Below are 20,935 nucleotides of genomic sequence, written 5' to 3' on the forward strand. Positions count from 1 at the left end.
TCCACCTGAAGATCTCAGCATTTCTTGTCATGTCTCCTCCCCATCAAGTTTGCTTCTGTTTCTTTCAGACAGTCTATCTCTTGCCGAGTTTCCACCCCCTGGCAGGGTTCTCCCCGAGCGCGTAACCCGTGTCCCTGCATGGTCTCCCAGCTTGCACACGCTCGTCGCCTCCGGGATACGCTTTCCGCCCAGTGCCTACTCAGGTCTTCCCTCCCTTGAGCTTTACCACAAATTCTAACATTTAATTGATGTGTATGAATTCTGGACGCAAGCCTTTTGTGGGCTCGGTGTGTCTCCCTCGGCAGCTCCCCTTCATTCTGGGGCATCGAGGGACGAACGCAAGGCACAGGGAAGGGGAACTCGAGAGTCGTGAGATTCTCCCATGAGACAAGGCTTCTCAACGTCAGATGCCTCTGTCTTCGTGGTCGGTTCTTTTTTGCGTCTTGCTTAACGAGAAATCTTTCCCCCTCGGAGGACTGGGGTGTACTCTTCTCTATCATCTCCGACAGCTTTAGAGAGTTTCGACACTCGAACTGATTTTGTGCACTGTGAATTGGGGTCCGATTTCCACCTCCCCAGAACGTTCTCCAGGTGCGCCAGCTCCGTTTCCCGACCCCGCTGCTCTGTAGCATCACCTCGGGCCTTCGACTGTGCCTGTGGCCTTTCTTTTCTGTTCTGTCAGTCTTTTCGTCAATCTTGATGACTCTTGCTTTACCGTAGATCGTCATAGCCAGTAAAACAGTTCTCACCATCTTGTTCCTCAAGGGGTTTTTGCCATTCTTGGTCCTCTCTACATGCCTTTACATTTGAGAACCGGCTCATCAAGGTCCGTCATTGGTTGGGGTAGAGGTGAGCTGTCCCTTCCTCCCACAGTCTACCTAGTCCTGTTTGGGAGCACGGGAGGAGTCTGGCGGGCTGGCCCTGACCCCATCGGTTCCATAGAGATTGTCCTGAGCCAGCTGTTCCCGTCCTGCTCCCTGACTTCTCAGCCTCCCCGCAGTGGAGGCAGGCACAGGACCGAAGTCCTCTCTCCTTTCCGCCGCTTTTGGACTCAGCCAATCTTTGCTTATTCCTTTCTGTCTCTATTAAGTTTGAAAGTTACACAGTGCTTCTAGCCTTCCGGTTGGCTCAGTACTGAATTACCGCATCTGCTTCGCGTGGCCCAGTCTAAAGTTCATTACCTTTCCCCTCCTTCCAGAAAGTATTTATGCCCTTTGGGTTCTGACATTACCCCCTCAAGAACCCCTCTTATGTATTTTAATTCACCTGTTAAAAAAAAAAAAACCCCAAGACATCTCTATTAGTATTATTTTACACACCCAGCGTGTGAACCAGTAGCTTCAGGCTCCCGTTGAAAAGCAGTTTGTCTTTCTGTTCCTCAGGCTGCTTGTAAGATTTTCCTCTTGCCATCTGCCGTGCTCACTCTTACGCTGATGTGTCCAGGGTAGATTTCTTCTTCTTACTCTTGTCTGGGATTTGCTGGGCCTCCTGAAATCCAGTCTGGGGACAGATCTGGGCTCCGTCTCTTCAGAAGTATTTCTTCTGCCCCCTTGTCTCTTTTCCTGCTGGACGTCTGCTTAAACGGGGGTAAGCCCTCCTCACTCTTCTCAACTCTCTCGCGCATTTTAACATCTTTCTGGTCCTCTTTGCTGCTTCCCGCATGGTTCCTTCTGAACTACTTCCAGGCCATAACCCTCCCTCGGCTTCGAAGCCACGGTTAACCCCTCCAATACATTCAAACAATGCCTTTACTCAAAAAACACATGCTGAGCACTATTGTCTTATAATCTGTGCTTTGGTAATTCCAAAATGTGAGGACTTTGTGACTGTTTCTGTGGGCTGTCATCCATGGCAGGTTATGTCCTTATGTTTTTAATTGCTTTTTACTGTGTTGCATTTTGCCCTTGAGAACCCGTCTGTGAGGATTTGCCATGACGGGGATGAAAAGGCTTCTGCCGGGCACCCGAGTGGGGGCCCTGTCGTCCCAGGACAAGCCGAAATCACGTTCCTGCTCGAGGGTCCCTGGACAGACCTCGCAGGGTGACCCCGGGCTGCAGCTCTGCCGGAGACCCAGCCTCTGACAGGTTGTCGGGGGCGATTTTCCCCTTGGGTTTTCTTCCATAATGCGGTCAGCACCACAGCACCTTCCGCAAGGCCGTCTCGTTTATGAGGGGCTGGGATACGGATGCGGGGATAGATGCCCCTGCTCCCCTTCAAGAAAGCCGGCACTTCAGTTGCTGGCCGGGGCCGTGGTTGAGGGTCAGCCTGGTCACGCCCTTTCTTGGGGGGGGGGTCCACACCCAGTGACAGCAGGAGGCAGAGGCGTGAAGGCCCGGCCACGCCAGCCCAGCGCTTGGGTGGGCCGCTTTAACCCGTAACTCCCAAGTGAGAACTGCTCTGTAGCCCTAGTCTTGTTTCAGTCTCTCCCTGAGAGAATCTCTGCGGGGGAGCGAACCCAGGCTCTTCTGCTCTCAACAGAGAGGTTCCATAAAGGTCCCCTATTCACTCCCTAACATGTGAGGAATCAGAAATACCTTTTTAATTCCGCTTTCCCCCCATGCTTATTTGTGAAGTGTGGTCTCATCAATGCTCTAAGGAAAACCACGCGCCTGCAGTAAATTCTGGCCAGCTTCACACCCTTTATTATATCTTAAACACCCTTAACCCTTGAGACCGTCCCAATTTAACAAAGAAGATAATTGGTAGATGGTGCCTCTGACCAGGTCATTGGAAATTATCCCAGTTGCAGTACGAGGACACACAGACTAGATCCAACTTATAACTCCCATCCTGTCGTCTGCCGCTAAACCAAGCCGTAGCATCTAGAACCAGAACTATGGTGATAAAAGCCAACACTGAGCCGTGAAGACACTTGCTACAGTGTCCACAGCCGGCCGTCTTAGTGCCGCTGAGACGGGGGCGGTTTCATCCAGAAAGCCTACGGAGCCCAGCAGGCCCTCGGTTTTGATGTGTTAGCCCCTATCTTCTGCGGTAACCGTTGGCATTCTGAGGAATTCTTCCAACTCCGGAACGTAAGGCAAACGAGCACGTGGGGGTGCGGCTCCAAATGAGGAACTTGTGAGGAAAGTAGACCACCACCGCTGGCAAGGCCCCCAGGCCAACCCCAAGCCTGTGCGCCTGGAACACGGCGTATGTGAATGGCCCTCTGTTATCTGTAAAGTGCTAAACGTGTTCACTGAATCCAGCTGTGAACCTGTCTTTTCTATGTAACTACATAGGCTTATAATTTCCTAAATCGTTACTATGCTTTAGTTTTGCTCCCAAACCACACCGGGAGCTGTGTGGTGTGAACCGTGTCCTACGACCCACCGCAGCTGCCGGGGTACCGCAAACACCCCCAAGCTGAAGGAAGCTGCAGCGAGGGCCGCCTGGAAACGCAGGTCAGCCTGGCCCGTCCCCCGCGGTGGCGGAGCTTCAGGGCCGCTTCCCTGGGGAAATGGGGGACTCACCTTTTATCTCAAATGCGGAGATTAATCGGACCCCCAGTGCCATGGCGACGTTGGAGAGCAGACAGAAGGCCACCTTTTGGAAGTGGGTCCTCTGGGAGTAGCTGAACGTGAGGTACAGGTACGGGAGGTAAGTGAAGAAGAAGATGATGCCTCCGGCGGCAGTTGCTACGTGGGCTGCAGGAGGACACGGCAGGGGGCCCCGTCAGCCACGCATGAGGTGACACAAGCCCCGTCCCGCCACGGCCGGGGTGGGGAGCAGGGATGTCTGCGGGTGCCTCGGCATCTCAGAAGGGAAGCAGGCTTTTACAGAGCGTTGCACTTTCACTATCGAAAGACTAAGGGCCTCTGGGCACTTCACGGTGTGAATGGGTCTGTTAGGGCGCAGATCTCTAACCGCTGCAGACAGACTGACAGCGCCTCCTACGGTCTAAACCCTCCCCTTCGCAGACGGTGGCACGTGTTGTAGCCCCAAGGCCGGCAAGTTACCTACAGCCTCTTACTGAGCCTTCACGCCCTCCCTGTTTACAGACGAGGAAACTGAGGCTTAGCCACAGTAAATACGTTTGTCCAGTGTCGTGGAGCGAGTAAAGTAAGGTGAAGGACTCAGGGTTTTCCAGGCCGTGAGCATGGTGGCTCCGGACTGGGAGATGAGGCCAGTCCGACTGCAGGCTGGGAGACAAGCTCAGGTGCAATGCAGACGTTCCACTTCCTGGAAGTCGAGAGAGTAGGAGCTGGGGTCGTGAGGACTGCATCCACAAAGGAAAGAGCCCCGTTGAGGCATCAGGCATACCCGCCCCGAACCTGGCTATATGACCCATGGCTAACCTTGGATCCAGTATGACTTCTCTGAGTTTCAGGTTCCTCGTTTGTAACAGGCGTGGAGAATTGCTAATGTTTACTAAGCTCTTGCTAGATACCAAATACTGTTCTCAGCACTTTACATGTAATATCCCATTTAATCCTCATAACGAAGTTATCGATACTGTGATTTTCTCGTTTGCGAGAAGGGGAAACAGATGCACAGTCAGTCTGTGGCCTTGCTCGAGGTCAGGGTCCACGCGAGCAGCCCTGTGAGGCTGGAGCAGGAGCTGTCGGCCTCAGTGAGGAGGGGAGAGACGCTGCTGTCCATTGCAGGGTCGGGAAGAGGTTTCAAAGTGCTGTGTCAGAGAGGCGTGGGACAAACTGACACAGGAACGTGGGTGGGTTGCAAGGTGGTGGCCAGGGGCTCTCACTGAGAATCAGAGACCAGTCCACCCAGGGGGAGAGTTTTTCTGCAGCCACGTTCCGCGGGTCAGGTGTAGGTGCAGGGTAGGCGGGGGGCTTGGTGGGACCAGGGCTGAGGATTTGCGATGCAAGTTCAATGGACAGCTGATGCGTGTAAGTTAAAGGAGTCAAAGCAGTGATGGGCGGTGGGCTCTGAGCGGGCTGAGGAAGCCGGCGAGGCACACAATGGGGTGACGGACAGTGAAAGAGCGTTAGGGCCAATGGAGCAGGCGTCTCGATGGGGGTCAAAGAATTACTGGGGGAGGCGGGTGCAAGAGGGAAGGAGCTAAACAGAGAGACGTGGGGTCAAGAGAGAGGTGTCTGGGGCTGAGATTCTGGTCATTACAGTCGTTGGCAAGGCCGAGGTTTAGAGGATGAAGTGCTCCAGCGAACGCGGGAGGGAACAGGGAGCAGCAGAGGCTTTAGCAAGAAGCAGTGTGTGGTTTAGTCAGATGACACCCTCCTCCTCAAAGGGGCTGAGTGCTTTGAGCAGGGAGGGAAGAGGCGTGATCTGGAGGCTGCAGCAGGGAGCGAGGATGCGCCTTCCCACCTGCAGCCGCGTGGTGGGATGGGTGTCCTGGGTGGCAGCCCCGGCACCCCTCAGGGATCACCAGTGAGCCATTTCCTGGGGCACCGTTATAAATCACGGATTTTTGCATCATCAAGGATTTTTACATTTTAAGTGTTTCAACTCATTGCGAGCGCTATTCTCCATGATGTTCACGCCCCATCTTCGGTGAATGGCAGCATCTTCAGGTTGGCTCTTCCATCCTCTAGACATCATCTCCATCGGTCTTTGAGAGTCCCCTTGCTGTGGTACACAATGTCTAGAGCTCATACCCCAGACCTCGAATCAGCTGTTCCCCCACAGAGCCCTGGTTCCAGCTCTCTCTATTTCTTTTTTAAGACTTTATTTTGGGGGCGCCTTGGTGGCTCAGTCGGTGAAGCGTCTGCCGTCGGCTCAGGTCATAATCCCAGGGTCCTGGGATCGAGTCCTGCATCGGGCTCCTTGCTCAGTGGGGAGCCTGCTTCTCCCTCTGCCTGCGGCTCCCCCTGCTTGTGCTCTCTCTCCCTCTGACCAATAAATAAATAAAATCTTCTAAAAAAGCCAAAAGTATATAATAATTCACCTCTTAAACTTATATAATAATACCACTTCCCTTCAATAGCATAGTCTCTGCTCGCATACATCTCTGTCCCTCCCCCTTGAAGCTGTCGTTGGGACAGATTATATCTTCATATGTCAGGTACTCGTTATCACAGATTTATGAATATTTTCATGCATTTGCCTTATAAATCATATAGGAAACAGAAGACTTACAAACCAAAAGTACAAAAATACTGGCTTAAGTTACCTTTGTCATCTGTATTTCTTCTTATGGCTTCGAGTTACTGGGAGGCTGGTGGCTTTTCATTTCTGCCCAAAGAACTCCCTTTAGCCTTTCTTATAGGGTCAGTCTATTGGTAATAAATGCTGTCCGCTTCTGTTTATCTGAAAATGTCTCAATTTCATCTTCATTCTTAAGGGAAATAGTTTTGCCAGATAGAGAATTCTTGGTTGAATTTTTTTCCCTTCCTTGAAGATTTAAAATGTCATCGCAGTATCTTCTGGAGTCCATAGTTTCTGAAGAGAAATCAGCTATTAATCTTACGGAGGATCACTTGTACCTGAGGAGCTCTTCTCATTGCTTTCAATATGCTTTTTTTTTTTTTTTGCTTTGGGTTTTGACAATTTGAATGATACTTCATGTGGATCTCTTTCAGTTTATCCTGCTTGGAGTTCACTGAGATTCTTGGGTTTGTAGATTCAAGCTTTTCATAAAATTTGGGGCATTTTCAGTAATTATTTCTTTAAATATTTCTTTCTGCCTTTTTTCTGTCTCTTTTCTTATTCTGGGAGTCCAGTGATGTGTATGTTAGTATGCTGGGTGGTGTCCCACAGGTCCCTCAGGTCCGTCCCAACAAAGAAAATCCCAAGACCATATGGCTTCACTGGCGAATTCTACCAAACATATAAAGAAGAATGAACATCAATCCCTCTCAAAGTCTAGACCAGTAAAGACCAATGGAATATAATAGCCCAGAAACAAACCCTCACATCATGATCAGTTGATTTTCAACAGTGGTGCTGAGACTGTCCACTGGGGGAAGAAAGAGTTTTTCAACAAACGGTGCTGGGAAAACTAGACATCTACATGCAGAAGAATGAAGGTGGACCCTGACCTTAGACCATACACAAAAACTAACTCAAAACGGATCAATGTTCTAAACATAAAGCTATAAAACTTTTAGAAGAAAACTTGGAGAAAATCTACATAACCTTGGGTTTGGCACTGGTTTCTTAGTATAAGGCTGAAAGCACAGGCAACAAAAGAAAGATAAGTTGTACTTTAACAAAATTAAAAACTTCTGTGCATCAAAAGACACCATCAAGAAAGTAAAAAGACAACCCATAGAAGGGGCGAGAATATTTGCAAATCATATCTGATGAAGGGTTAATATCAAAATACATCAATAACTCCTACAACTTAGCATTAACAAAACAAATGATGCAAGTGAAAAATGTGCAAAAATTTTGAACAGATATTTCTAAAAAAAAAAAAATTGGAACCCTCATGTACTGCACTCTGGAAATGTAAAATGTTGCAGCTTCTGTAGAAAACATTTTGCTAGTTCCTCAAAAAGTTAAACAGAATCACCATGTGATCCAGCGTTTATACTCCTAGGTGTATGCCCAAAGGAACTGAAAGCAGACTCAAACAGACACTTGGTACGTGAATGTTCACAGCAGCATTATTCACAGTAGCCAAAGGTGGAAACAACCCTGTGTCCATCAACAGGTGAATGATAACCAAATGTGGTCTATCCATGTGATGGAGTATTATTCAGCCGTCTAAGGAATGAAGTGAGGTAGGAGTCCCAAGTGGCTAGTGTCCCAGCACCATTCCTTAAAGAAACTATACTTTCCCCATTAAGTGGTCTTGGCACCCTTGTCAAAATCAATTGGCTATTAGATCTGTGGACTTCTTTCTAGACTCTAAGTTCTATCCCATCAGTCTCAATATGTATCCTCTGCCAGTACCACACTTTTTTGATCCCTGTTGCTTTGTAGTGAGTTTGAAATCAGGAAGTGTGTCTCCTCCAACTTTGTTCTTCTTTTTCAAAATTGTTTTGGCTCTTTGAGGCCCCTTGCAATTCCATATGGATTTTAGGATTAGCTTGCCCATTTCTGAAAAGAAGGCATCTGGGATTTTAATAGGATTTCAGTTGAATCTATGGATCAGTCTGGGGGACTATGACCATCTCAGCAATACTAAGTCTTCTAATCCATGAACATGGGATGTCTTTCCATTGCATTAAGTTGTCTTTGACTTCTTTCAACGAGTCTTTTATATCTCTGGTCGGATTTATTCTTGGGTATTTTATTTTGGAGTGTATGTTAAATGGAATTATTTTCTTGATTTCCTTTTTGGAATGTTCACTGATAGTGTAGAGAAACACAACTGATTTTTGCATGTTGATCTCTAGCCTGCAAACTTGCTGAATTCATGTAATTGCTCTGAAAGTTCCTATTGTAGATTCTTCAGAATTTTCTATATATAAGATCATGTCATGTTTGAATAGAGAGAATTTTGCTTCTTCCTCTCCAGTTGCATGTCTTTTATTTCTTTTTCATTCTTGGTTGCTCTGCCTAGAACTTCCAGTACAATGTTGAATAGCAGAGGGGAAAGTGGTCATTCTTATCTTTTTCCTGATCTTAGAGGGAACATTTTTAGTTGTTCACCATTGAATATGATGTTAGCTGTGGGGTTTTTGTAAATGTTCACTATTGGTCGAGATACTTCCTTTATACTCCAGTTTGTTAAAAGTTTTTATCATGATGGGGTGCCTGGGTGGCTCAGTCGTTAAGTGTCTGCCTTCGGCTCAGGGCGTGATCCTGGTGTTCTGGGATCGAGCCCCACATCAGGCTCCTCCGCTGGGAGCCTGCTTCCTCCTCCCCCACTCCCCCTGCTAATGTTCCCTCTCTCACTGGATCTCTCTCTCTGTCAAGTAAATAAATAAAATCTTAAAAAAAAAAACAAAACAAAAAAGAAAAGTACTGGATTTTGTCACATGCTTTTTCAGTATCAATTGAGACAAATAAAAGTGAATAAAATTGTGTTTATTTTTTCCTTCATTCAATCCAAGTGGTCTATTACACTTATTGTTTTTCATATGTTGAATTGTTCTTGTATTCTTATAAATCCCACTTGGCATGGTGTATAATCATTTAAATATGCTTTTGGATTTAGCTTGCTAGTATTTTGTTGAGGATTTTTACATCTCTATTCATAAGGAATACTGGTCTGTGGTTTTATTGGTCTGATGTCTTTTTCAGTTTGAGTATCAAGGTAATGCTGGCCTGTAGAATGAGTTTGGAATATTTGTGTTTTTATTTTTTAGTTGTAAGTTTTCTTTTATTTATTTTGGATACAAGTCTCTTATGATATATATTACTTGCAGATGTTTTCTCCCAGTCTGTGGGTTGTCACTTTCTTGATGGTATCCTTTGAAGCACAAAAGTTGTTAATATTGATTTAGTCCAATTTATCAATCCTCTTTTTTATGACTTATGCTTTTGGTATCATGTTTAAGAAAATACCATCTAACCCAAGATCACAAAGATTTATGCCTGTATTTTCTTTTAATGTTTTGTAGTTTTAGCTCTTACATTTAGGTTTATAATCCACTTTGAGTTCATTTTTATATATGACGTGACGTAGAGGCCCAGCTTCACTCCTGTGTACGTAGATATCCAGCTATTCCAGCACCCTTTGTTGAAAAGACTATTTCTTTTTTTTTTTTTTTGAAGATTTTATTTATTTATTCGACAGAGAGAGAGACAGCCAGCGAGAGAGGGAACACAAGCAGGGGGAGTGGGAGAGGAAGAAGCAGGCTCCCAGCGGAGGAGCCTGATGTGGGGCTCGATCCCATAAAGCCAGGATCACGCCCTGAGCTGAAGGCAGACGCTTAACAACTGAGCCACCCAGGCGCCCCATGAAAAGACTATTTCTTACCTGTTGAATTGTCTTGGCCCCTTCATCAAAAATCAATTGATCATAAACTCTGAAGTTGTGTTGGGACTCTTGCCCGCTATATGCTTTCCACTCTAGTCTTCTGACCTCACGGGTTTTGTCTTTTCTTTCCAGCCCTCTGCTTATTTCTTGTGATTCACCCCAAGTTCAATTTTTTTGGGTTTCAGCCTTCAACACCATGTTACCCTTAGCTTTTTCAAGCATCCTTTGATACTCATGCTCCAAGGTCCCCACATAATTCTCTTACTTGGCCCCCCCACCCCCGCCGTGCTTGCCCGTGAGCTATTGAGGGATAGTGGGGAACTCGGTATAGAGTTTGAATCATAGATGGTGTCGAGGCCCAGTCAACCTCCCAAACAACCCACTCCCACCTTGGCAGAGTCAGTATTTTCCAGGGCCCACCTATTAGAACATTAGAATATGGTAGTTAACGTAAAATATTCACAAATGTAAAGAGTAAACCACCTGGCTTCATTTATTAGCATATTTTGGTTTTCCCCCAAGTTCTTTTAAGCCCTCTTTTTGTTTGTCACCAACTGCTGGACCCGCCCTCCATGAATGTTTTTACCTGTACCTCTGCATTTGAATCAGGAGTAAATTCTCCTGCACTCTGACTTTGACCCCATTTCCTGTTACTTTTGTCCCTAGTAGTTCCTTGATTCTACCAATAATTTCAGAGGTAACACCCGTCCTGGGACCAAAGTCCCAGGAATTCCAGTCTTACTGCGGTGTCTCGGAAGCCACCCTACCTTTGTGCCCAAGTTCACGGTCAAGACTCCGAAAACTGGGGCGCCTGGGTGGCACAGCGGTTAAGCGTCTGCCTTCGGCTCAGGGCGTGATCCCGGCGTTATGGGATCGAGCCCCACATCAGGCTCTTCCGCTATGAGCCTGCTCCTTCCTCTCCCACTCTCCCTGCTTGTGTTCCCTCTCTCGCTGGCTGTCTCTATCTCTGTCGGATAAATAAATAAAAAATCTTTAAAAAAAAAAAAAAAAAAGACTCCGAAAACTGTCTGCACAGACACCTTACCCCTCATTTCCTTCCAAGTTGGGACTTAACCACTTGCATCCATTTGAAACGACATTTAGAAGCCAAACGAAGCAGAAAAACATACATACATGGAGATGGTTCCCTAAGCCTTTGCTGGCGAATGGAAAGTAACCGCAGAGGTGAAAACTGGGCTTTGGAGGAATAATTCACGCCGTAGGTGACTTGAATAGTGCTGCCGGAAACAGAAGTCATGAACGCCCTCCCTGACAGAAACCGTACCAGGACTCACCTCTTTGGAAGAACGTGCTGATCATGAACGCAAAGAAAATCGTGGCAGCGGCAAAACACAGTAGAAAAACGAATATCAAACGAGGGTCGCTGTTCCTGAACACCGCCACCCCGGTCACCTGCGGGGCAGCCAGAGACACACGTCGTTTGTGCACGGAGAGAATGAGCAGAAGGCATGAAATGCCCATTAACAAGGCAGAAATTTTTAAAAAACCCACAAGATGATGCTGATTAAGCAACAGAAACAGATCTGTTTTAAGGCAGACTTTGACCCAGTGTCCACAACCATTTACAAACGATGCTCTGTCCATGTACCTTCTTTCAAAGAAAGCCTAAGTCCAAATTCAGTTTTTGACTCAGTGTGAATCTTTTTTGCTTTAATGAGAGATATTATCCTATTTGTCACTGTCACTATTACAGATGACTGTAGTATTCCTTTCGATAGCTTACGTCTCCTCCTTTTAATGCTTTCTGGCCATTTTCTTTGTTTTAAGTATTTTGCTGCATGGTCTGGGTTTTCTTGCCTTCCCTTATCCAAAGTGCCGCAACTTTGGTTATTTAGAAGGTAAATTTTCATATGTCCACATGGTGGATTATAATTTAGTCATTAAATGAAAGTTAGCAAGCTGGAACACCAAATTTCAACAACAGCATAGAACGAAAACTTAACAAGGTAGCATGAGCCTGAGAGAACATCCTCATCTCTTACAATAACTGTTTTCAACTATCTGCAGAGTGTAAAATCTGCAATGTTTTAAAGTTTATGAAATACATCTCTTGGAATTCCACTTTCCTAATGAAATTAACCATGCCCGTGTCCAGCCTTGCAGACCCGGGATCGGAGGGAGGGCGAGGCTGTCCCGGATCGTGCAGGTTCCACGTGCCTCACCCCCACGAAGTTTCAGTAAGTACCACCACGCATCCACTGAGGTCTTCCAGGTGCTCATTGCTGGCTGTGCTCTTGCCGGCTGCCAGATCTCAGCACCACCACCCAGCCCTCTGCACAGCTGAGCACATCCCGAGGGCCTGAGACAGGTACCTGTGTGCAGAAGAGGATGGTCATGAAAGAGACGACGATGAGGGCGGAGATGAAGAACACGATGAACCAGGAGGCCCAGTGTTGCCAGTTGTCCACTCCCATCATGCACATATACTCCTAGGGAAAGCAGAAGAGCCAGCTGTCCCACCGCATTCAGGGGAGACGCCCGCTGCAGCCTCGCAGGCCGCCTCCGTCAAAGCACGCTGTGCACGCGAGAACACGGCACAAACCACTGGTGGGTGAGGCCGAGCAAGGTGCAGGGAGCCGCCGGCAGGCTATTTCAAGACACAGTCATAAGGATCAGTCAAAGGAGAAGAAAATGAAAGAGTAAGAAGGTAGATGGTCTACAAAGAACAAAAGGGGAGAGAAGTCACAGGAGAGAGCGGGCGGCCCCGGAGCACAGAAGGCAGAGAAACTTGCGCGGTCAGCCTTGTGTTCGGCCGGGGCTCCCTGGAGAGCGCTCCCGTCTGCAGCAACAAGAGATGGAGCTACTCCTGGGGGGTCATTCCCCTCCTGTGCGTCTCTCAGGGAGTCACTCCACAAGCATCTCCTGATCAGCCACCACGGGCAAGCCCAAAGCAAGGACTCACGTCGTAACAACAGACGGGGTCTCCTGAGTGGCAGGCAGGTCAGATGATGAAAGAAATCCACCTTCCAACTCACCTTGGAGGGCCCTCTGATGCCTCGGCAGCCTCTCCCCTGCCTTGGCCTCATTCCCTGTCTGGTCATTTTCCATCAGTGCTCCCGCACATCCCGGTGCCAGGAAAGGCGTGCGTCCCATGCCGGTGGGGTTACCTTCAGCTTCTTCTCTTTCTCCAGGGCAACGGAATTGATGATGATGAGCTCGATGCAGATGAAGCTGAGCATGAGCAGAAGAGGGAACTCGTTCTGAAGGATCAGCAGGAACATGTCCTGGATGTGGGCTCCGTGCGGGAACCTCTTCACGAGCACGGTGAGGTCCTCAAACAGCTGGGCCGTTGCATTGTGGGCGTGGTGCTGCATGATGGCCTTGTCCAGCGCGTGCTGGAGGGCCAGGAAGCCTTCCTTGCTGTATCCTGCATGAGAACACAGCAGACACCAGGCGTCAGAGACCCAGGAAGACTGACACGGCAGAACACCTAATGGGTCAGATGGGCCGTGGCTAGCGATTTGTAAAGACACACCGACAGTAGGGCAGGCTCCCTAGAGTCCACCTGCTGCCATGGCGAAGAAGGAGCAGAGTCACCATGGGCCCCCTGGGGCCGTGATGGCATCTTTTATCAGAGAACAGGGCAAAGGTGCCCTGAGCAGACACAACAAGGGACGTCCCATACAACACTCTTGCGTGGTGGGGCCGCATCCCCTCCGCTAGGTGCTTGGGCTCCAGGGAGAGGGTGCCCACTTGGCACTTCTAATCATCCAGGACATATGAGATGGTTAAATTCAAAGCATGTGGGAGACACAGCCCCCCTCACCGACTGTGACCTGTCTGTGAGCTGTCACCACAGTGACCCAAGGGTTATGGGCATCAGAATTTGCTGCCAAGCCTCAAAAACAATCTTGACTATAACTAGCCCTTGTTCTGACATAGTGTAGTTGTGGACTAAGGTCGTCTTTTGGGAAAAATAGGTTGAAGGGCAAAGACACGGGGTCTCGGGGTCTTGTAAGAGATAACGGTCCCGCCTCCAAGCATGGGTTCCTGGCCCTCCTTGTGGGCAGAGCCAGGGAGGGGGGTGCAACAGTGAAGGGGCGGTGACCAAGGTCTCCCGATGGCCCAGCCCGACGCGGACCCCCAGATCTGTGAGGATGAACATGGGAGGAACACATTGTCGACAATAAAATCCCAGGAGCTGTCATGTGGTCTTGACTGCCTGTAGGAGAGTTTCCTCTGCAGAGCAGCTGGTACCCTTTCTAGAATCTCACAAAACCGTGAGTCCTCAGATTTCCATCCTGCTCACTGGCCTTGCAGGCCCAAGGCCCCATGTCAGCTGTGTGCTCATCCCACAGTGAGGTGCAACTTGTCAGCTCAGTTTCCTACCAGCAGCTCGTTCCCTGCAGGGGGGGTCCCCTGAACCCCTGACAAAGACGGAGCCCCAAACTCTACAGTAATGTGGGGAGCGTGTGTCCTTCCAGAGAGGACGAGCGGGTGTCCATGCTTCCCCGCGGCTGCTCCCCCAGCCTGCAGGAAGCTAAAGCAAACGTTAGTACACACAGAAGCATAAGAAGGGACGCACCATCCTTGTTCCTGTAAAATGCTTCCATCCCTCCTTCAAGCAGTTCAGTACAAATCAAACACTTAACTGCCGCTTTAACTTCCTCTAGAGCGAAAGTATTTTAACCAGGGACACATTTCTAAACGTGACTCCCTCAACCTCTTCTGAAATGTTTGGGACCAGGAGGCCGCGCACAGGGTCACACACACGGGCTTCCTCACCAGGGAGTCCCCCATCGAAATGTCCAAAGGCCCGGGGCACTTGGCTCGGGTTGGGAGGATAGAGGAGGGATGTGCCCCAGCCTTCCAGGTTGTCGTAATATGATGTCACCTTCGAGATTAAGGAGTTCCTCTGAATGCAGCTCAGACGCAAGCGGTACTTGATCTGGGGAGGATAAAGGGAGGACAACCGTGGTCACAACCTGATGCTCAGAGAGGACCCAGGACAGAGCAGACCTGTGCCTGAGGCCAGCTGGGACATCCCGTCCAGGGTGCACACGGTGGTCTGCTGCCACCATCCCCAGAGAGCCCCTTGAGGAAGGCAGCACCGCAGCCCTGTCCAGCGCGGGCTCCGGGGCCAGGCCACCCGCACACAAACCCCAGGCCTCCCACCAAGCGGCCACGGCAGTTCAGGCAAGTCACTTGACCTTCTTGTCTTGGTTTCCTCGTCAGTAAAGTGGGGAGGATAATAGCACCCACCCCAGACGTACTGTAGGATCAAGTCGGGTGATCCCAGGGTGTGCCTGGCATTCCTAAGTGCTCACCAGATGTTGCTGGTTGTTTGTAAACATGTCTGTCTACGGCTTCCAGCACCCCATGCAAGTTCTGACAACCCATCTTTACGCGACTGTAGGGCACCGCACCAAAGCTTCCCCTCCCCCGACGGGAACCTCTGCCTTCTCCTCAGACAGACCGACCTACCGCACTGCAGTCTGTGCTCGTCATGGTGGCAAGTAGGACCCGTCCTCCTGCAAAATGCCTCTGTTCCCGGCTCTCTTCTGGGCAAAACTCATGTAAGCTCCAACTTAGGAACTACTGTTAATCCCATTACACTGGTAAGGGCCTCTAGTGAGGCCCAGAAAGGTTAGCGCCCTTCCCCCGGCTAGACAGCCAGTGGTTGTGAAGCGGGCATCCAGTCCGCAATCAAGCCGTGGTCCTCTTCCCTCGGCTGGGGGTCCCGTGCGCCAAGCTTCCCTTGTAAGGAATCTGAGACCTGGGCGCGGCCCCGGGTCCAGGTTGTAAGAAGTGAAACCCTGAGCGTTGGCTTACGTCCTCCGGAAGTGAGACAGGACAGTAACACCGGACCACAGAGGGGCAGCTCAGGTGACGGGACTCCCTGGCGGACTCGCTCCCAGGGCTGGCAGTGTGATCCGGCTGTTCTAGGAGGGCTGTCCTTACCTCCAGTGGCAGGGGCTGCTTGCTGTTGTTGAAGCTGTGATCCAGGACAATTCCAGCCCACACGTAGAAGGCTTTGGGATCCTGGATTATGTAACTTTCAAAGACAGGCACTGAAGAATGGCCTAGAACTTCAGAGAGAAAATCCGGTCAGCGAGGGCTGGTGGGAAGGCCTGCGCTGCCCACCCGTCCCTGTCCTCCCTGAGCAGGTGCACAGGCGCCCGCTCCTGGGCTGAGGGGTCGCAAGCCTCGCTCACTCCCTGGACCGTTCTGCAAACAGAGCACACAGCAGGCGGGCGGGTGGCCGCAAGCCACCGAGGACTGGGAGGAAAGCACTGGAACCTGCAGTCAGCGCTGCGCTCCTCTTAGCAGGAGTCAGCACAGGACCGAGGGCAGAGCACACGCTGTGACGAGACGGGACGGGACGTGAGTCGGAAGCAATAAAACAGAAATAAATGTTCAAGACCTCCATCCCAAGAAAAGATAAACTGCCCGAGGCAGGATCTTAAGGGAAGACAGAATAGAAAAGTTTTCTTCTCAGTGGAGGCCACTGAGGGGTCCCTGGAAGTGGGGTGGAAACCCAGCCCAGATGCAAAGCCCGAACGTTTCAGGAGAGGAGGGCCGTCCACCGAGAAAAGCCCAAAGCAGGCAGGAGGCTTCTGACCGCGACGTCCTGCTGCAGATTTATAAAAAATATTTTATTTATTTATTTGAGAGAGAGAGAGCACAAGCAGGGGACGCAGCAGAGGGAGAAGGAGAAGCAGGCTCCCCGCTGAGCAGGGAGCCTGATGCAGGACTCAATCCCAGGACTCTGGGATCATGACCTGAGCCGAAGGCAGACGCTTCACCGACTGAACCCCCCAGGTGCCCCTCCACTGCAGACTGATCTCAAATTCATCCACACAGTTCCGTCTGCCCTCCTCAACCACTTCCTCCTGAATGTCTTCGAATTCCAGGGGTTCCAGTCTCTCTTCCAGAGAACAGCCAGAGATGGCTCTTCTAAAACAAATCACGTAATTTCTCTTCTTCAAACCCCTCCCACGGCGGGCGGCCTTGGGTGCGAGGAAGGAAATCCAGGACTTGGACAAGGCCTTCGAGGCTCCTGCAGACACTCCGACCTCACTGGGACCACTCTCCTCACTTCTTTCCTCCTTGCCCACAGCTGCCAGCTCCCTGACCCTGCAGCAGGCCCCCTCGCTGGCTGCCCCCGAGTCCTGAGGTCACCCTCCCACCTCGAATGGCTTGTCCCTCACCATCACAGCTTCACTACCATATCACCTCCCCAGAGAAGACTTTTTCGTCGTCGTTTCAGTTTCACATTTGTGAAAGATACAACTGAATTAGAATGGTTTTTCAGGGCGCTAGGAAAGCATGAAGCACAAAACAGGGGTCCCCGCACATGCGGCCGCAGACGGCCTTTGAAAGAATTGTCTGCATCGAGTAGCACTCCGAGCTGAGAGAGGACAGCCCTTTCTTTCCTCTTTGTACCTTCTGTGTTATTGGAATACCTTTACAAAAACACATATTATAACTTTGGAAAATCACTCCACATTTTGTGGACTCCACGTTTCTACCTAAGTGCATTAGTCCATCCAATAAATGTGTATTGAGCAGTGAGTGTGTGCCAGGCACGTAGTAGGCCCAGTGGTGAACAAAACAGATGCGGGCCTCTACCGTCATGGAGCTGGAGCCCCTCAGGGAACGGCCACGTGATGAGACCTGAATCAGAATGCCATGAATGGAGCGTGCAGGGCTCCGAGAGAGACCGAGGCACAGGTGAGAGAACTACACCCCCGCTCACGGCTCTGCTAAGGGCCATTGCAAGGATAGGTAGGCACAGCCTGCGGGAGGCGTGTGGGGTGCAGGGGAGCCCGGAGAAGGGTCTGCTTGGCTCCCCGTGCAGACGGGAGGGGCTGAAGCACCAGCCGGCCAGACCCCTTTGAGAGATCTTCCAGACTCCATGCAGAGACTGGACTAGAAGGGGTCAAGAGGGGAAGAGAGACCTGTTGGAATGCTAATTGAGAATCTCTCAAGGCCCTGGGGTGCAGTTGCAGGATGAGAATACCCCGTGGGCTGCTCTCCCCCAGCGACCACCTCTGCAGACGTTTTAGGGTTCGGAGACCCCAGATTTGGAATCACGACCATGAGCACCCTCCGGAGAAGGCCTCCACCTCTGTAAAATGGCCTCCCTCCCTACCCTTACCCCATCTCTGCGTCTCACCTTCAAACTCAACATCAAAGGATTTCCGCACCGTTTCAGTGACAGCCTTCAACGTTTCGCTCTTGGAAGGGACGTACACCAGCTGGTATCGAGTCTCCGTGGGAAAATAGAGGAAGTCCGGCAGCAAACTGATGTTGATGGCAAGGTAGTTCAAAGGAGGCCTTTTTTTGGGCAGACTGTTGAGGCGAAGATACATGACGACCGTGGAGAAGAGCAGCGGCGCCAGGATCTCAAGCATGGTGACCAGGGTCTTGCGCTTCTGCAACAGAAACGAAAGAGCAGAACACAAATGTTAATCCAAAGCAGAATGCAAGTGTTAAGTCGCCGCGTGGCGAGGCTTCCGTGTGAAAAGCCCTTTCCCTCCCCCAGCCTCCCTGCGCAACCCGTGAAAGAGAAAGCAACAGAGAACGAGCTAGACGCCTCTCCGTCTGACTTCTCACATCGGCTGCGAGAAACCGGTAACAACGACGCCGACTTCAGTAACAACAGTTTGCACGGTTCCAATGGGAACCGGCCTTATTTGCAGAAAGGGGCCCTGCTCCAAGTAAAGTTGATTTTTCTCTTTAATCCATTATTAGAACCCGACATAACTTCAACATTCAGTGCCTCCCCAGGAGGCACCCATGGCCCCACCAGCGCCTTACCCACCTTCAAGATGAAATTCTTCCAAAGAAGAAGCTTTAAGTTCCCACCCATTGTCATGTTTCCAGCCGAAGAGGAGGGATCAGCACTGGCTGGGAAGCAAATGGGGCAAATGTCAGGCATCACACAAAAATGCTCCTGGGTCCTCGGGTCTTCGAGGAGCTTTCAGAGCGTCCTTCCTTGTTGATGACTCCCCCTCCCTGGCCCACCTCTAAACACCCCCGTGCCACCTCTGGGCCGACACTTGCCGGTGGGTGACCCCCGTGCCTTCGGGGTTGAACTGCATGGACACGCGGGCGACTTCTGCATCTGTATCTACAGGCTGCACCTGCCCGGTCTGCAGCAGTGGCTGGCCACCCAGTGCATGTGGCTCCGCTGCCCCAAACCCTCCCCTTGGAGCAGGAGCCCAGCCTCGGACGATGAGGACGTGCGAAGCCCTCCCCAGCTCCTCTCATCTCCCACTTCGGCTGGTGGCAGGCCTGGCTGTGACCCAGAGGGGACAGAAGGGGCTTCTGCTCACGGCCGGCGCTCGCCTCCCTGGCGCATCATCCCCACGTAAGGGGGCCTTTCTTGCCACCCTGTGTAAAATTTCAGAAATGCCACCAATCTTCCCTGTTCGTTTTTATTCTTAGCCCTTTCAAACCACTGAACGTGCTACTGATTTACTTATTGAATCTGATTTCCCTCTAGAATACATGCCCCGTGAAGGCAGGGAGTGTTTTTTGTTTGTTTTTTTGCCTGTTTTCTGTTTTTGTTTCACCACCCAAGTCCCCAGGTTCAAGAGCAGAGCCAGCAGGTGCTGACCACTCAGGAAACGCAGGCCCTGTAAATCAAGGCATTACGGGGCCCGTAGCGAGTGTAGGGTCGTGCTTGTGAGGAAGGCAGCCCGGCGGAGCTGCGAGTTCCTTCCCCTTCACACTTGGCTTCCCAGTATCACACGCTTTGGCATTTAGCTCCCCCCACTTCCACAAAGACATCTTCCCGCCAGTGAAAGAAGAATGGATGGACGCATTTTCTTCGGTTGAAAACCTCTCTGACCCGGCCCATTAGGAACTAAAGAAACAGCGTGGTGAGCACACCAAACATCACTGAAGGTACACTTCAATATTTTTTTAAAAGATTTATTTATTTGGGAGAAAACGAGAGAGCATGGGGGAGGGGGAGTGGCAGGCAGACCCTGGGACCATGACCTGAGCCAAAACCAAGAGTGGGACGCTTAACAGACAGATGAAGCCACCCAGGCGCCCCTGAAGGTACACTTTAAAGTGCCTCATGGTGTGATGTGGATTTCATCTCCATAAAAAAAAAAAACAACAAAAAAAAAACAGTGAATACAAGACATGTTTATATTAGCCAGCCTTTGCTGCAGGCTTCTTATCTGACAAATAACCCAACCACGGACCTTTATTTCCTGCTGGTGGCTCTGCTGCCTCCTGGGATTGGCTGGACTGGTCTTTAGGTCTGGTTATGGGCTGAATTGTGCCCCCCCCAACTGCTGTGTTGAAGTCCTAATCCCCAGGACCTCAGCCTATGACTGCTCTTACAGGCAGGGCCTTTCCAGAGGCGACGAAGGCAAAACCAGGCCATGAGGGTGGCCTGACTGTGTCCTTACGGGGTTAGATGAGATGTGGGTGCCCAGAGGCAGCAGGGGCGCCGGGCACAGAGGAAAGACCAGGTGAGGACAGCCTGAGGCAGCCACCTGCCAACCCAGGGGAGGGTCTGAAATGGCAGGAAAACTATTGCCGGCCGCTGGATCTTGGACGTCCAGGTTCCAGAACCAGGGGAAAGTAAACTTCTGTTGTGTGAGCCACGTGGTGTGTGGTATCTTGTTAGCGCAGCGGGCGTGGACACGTGCAGGTCTGTTCTGCACATCTCCTCCCAGCGGGAGGGTGCTGGTCTCATGACAAGAGGCCAAGCCAGACCATACAAATGCATTTCAAGCATCTTGCCCCACACACCTGCTAACCATTCCAGCATCAATGCGACAGGGAAGGAAACTCTACTCTAATGGGGGGCACTGCCTACTCACATGGAGAGGGGCATGGGCATAAAATTTAATACAGGGGACAACCAATATCTGTGTGCCAAGACAGCCAACACTGAGCTCTTGAGAAGCCGGTGTTGGAATTTGCCAGCCTTAACCCACACCCTAACTGTAGATGAGGAGGTATTTTGGCTCCTTATCGGCCCACACAGATTAAAAGAAAAACAGCCAGACCATGAGAAGATGACGGTTTTCTCCAGCCACACCTACTGTTCAGTGGAGCGGGACAGGAGAACAGTAGATGGAGGTTTTCACACTGAGCATCTTTCAGAATGTGTGATAGCACAGGTGGACTGTTCCTCTCAAAAGAAAGTTGATT

The 20,935-nt window shown here is 50.4% G+C and overlaps 1 protein-coding gene across 1 annotated transcript in view; it reads right to left on the reverse strand.

Moving 5' to 3' along the window:
- The window catches only part of LOC123783797 (ATP-binding cassette sub-family A member 17-like), a 74,077-nt gene that overhangs the window by 43,685 nt on the left and 9,457 nt on the right, over positions 1-20,935 (reverse strand). The window contains exons 2-9 of the mRNA XM_087865789.1: positions 18,579-18,664; positions 17,931-18,189; positions 15,713-15,840; positions 14,537-14,699; positions 12,919-13,178; positions 12,124-12,240; positions 11,086-11,203; positions 3,471-3,644 (exon numbers count right to left, since the gene is read on the reverse strand). Of these exons, the coding sequence (XP_087721915.1) occupies positions 3,471-3,644; positions 11,086-11,203; positions 12,124-12,240; positions 12,919-13,178; positions 14,537-14,699; positions 15,713-15,840; positions 17,931-18,189; positions 18,579-18,632 (1,273 nt within the window). The 5' untranslated portion in view covers positions 18,633-18,664. The remainder of the gene's footprint in view (positions 1-3,470; positions 3,645-11,085; positions 11,204-12,123; positions 12,241-12,918; positions 13,179-14,536; positions 14,700-15,712; positions 15,841-17,930; positions 18,190-18,578; positions 18,665-20,935) is intronic.

The sequence above is a fragment of the Ursus americanus genome, chromosome 2 (genome assembly GCF_024610735.1).
Source record: "Ursus americanus isolate L20-20 chromosome 2, mUrsAme1.1.p, whole genome shotgun sequence".
In the NCBI taxonomy this organism is placed as follows: Eukaryota; Metazoa; Chordata; class Mammalia; order Carnivora; family Ursidae; genus Ursus; species Ursus americanus.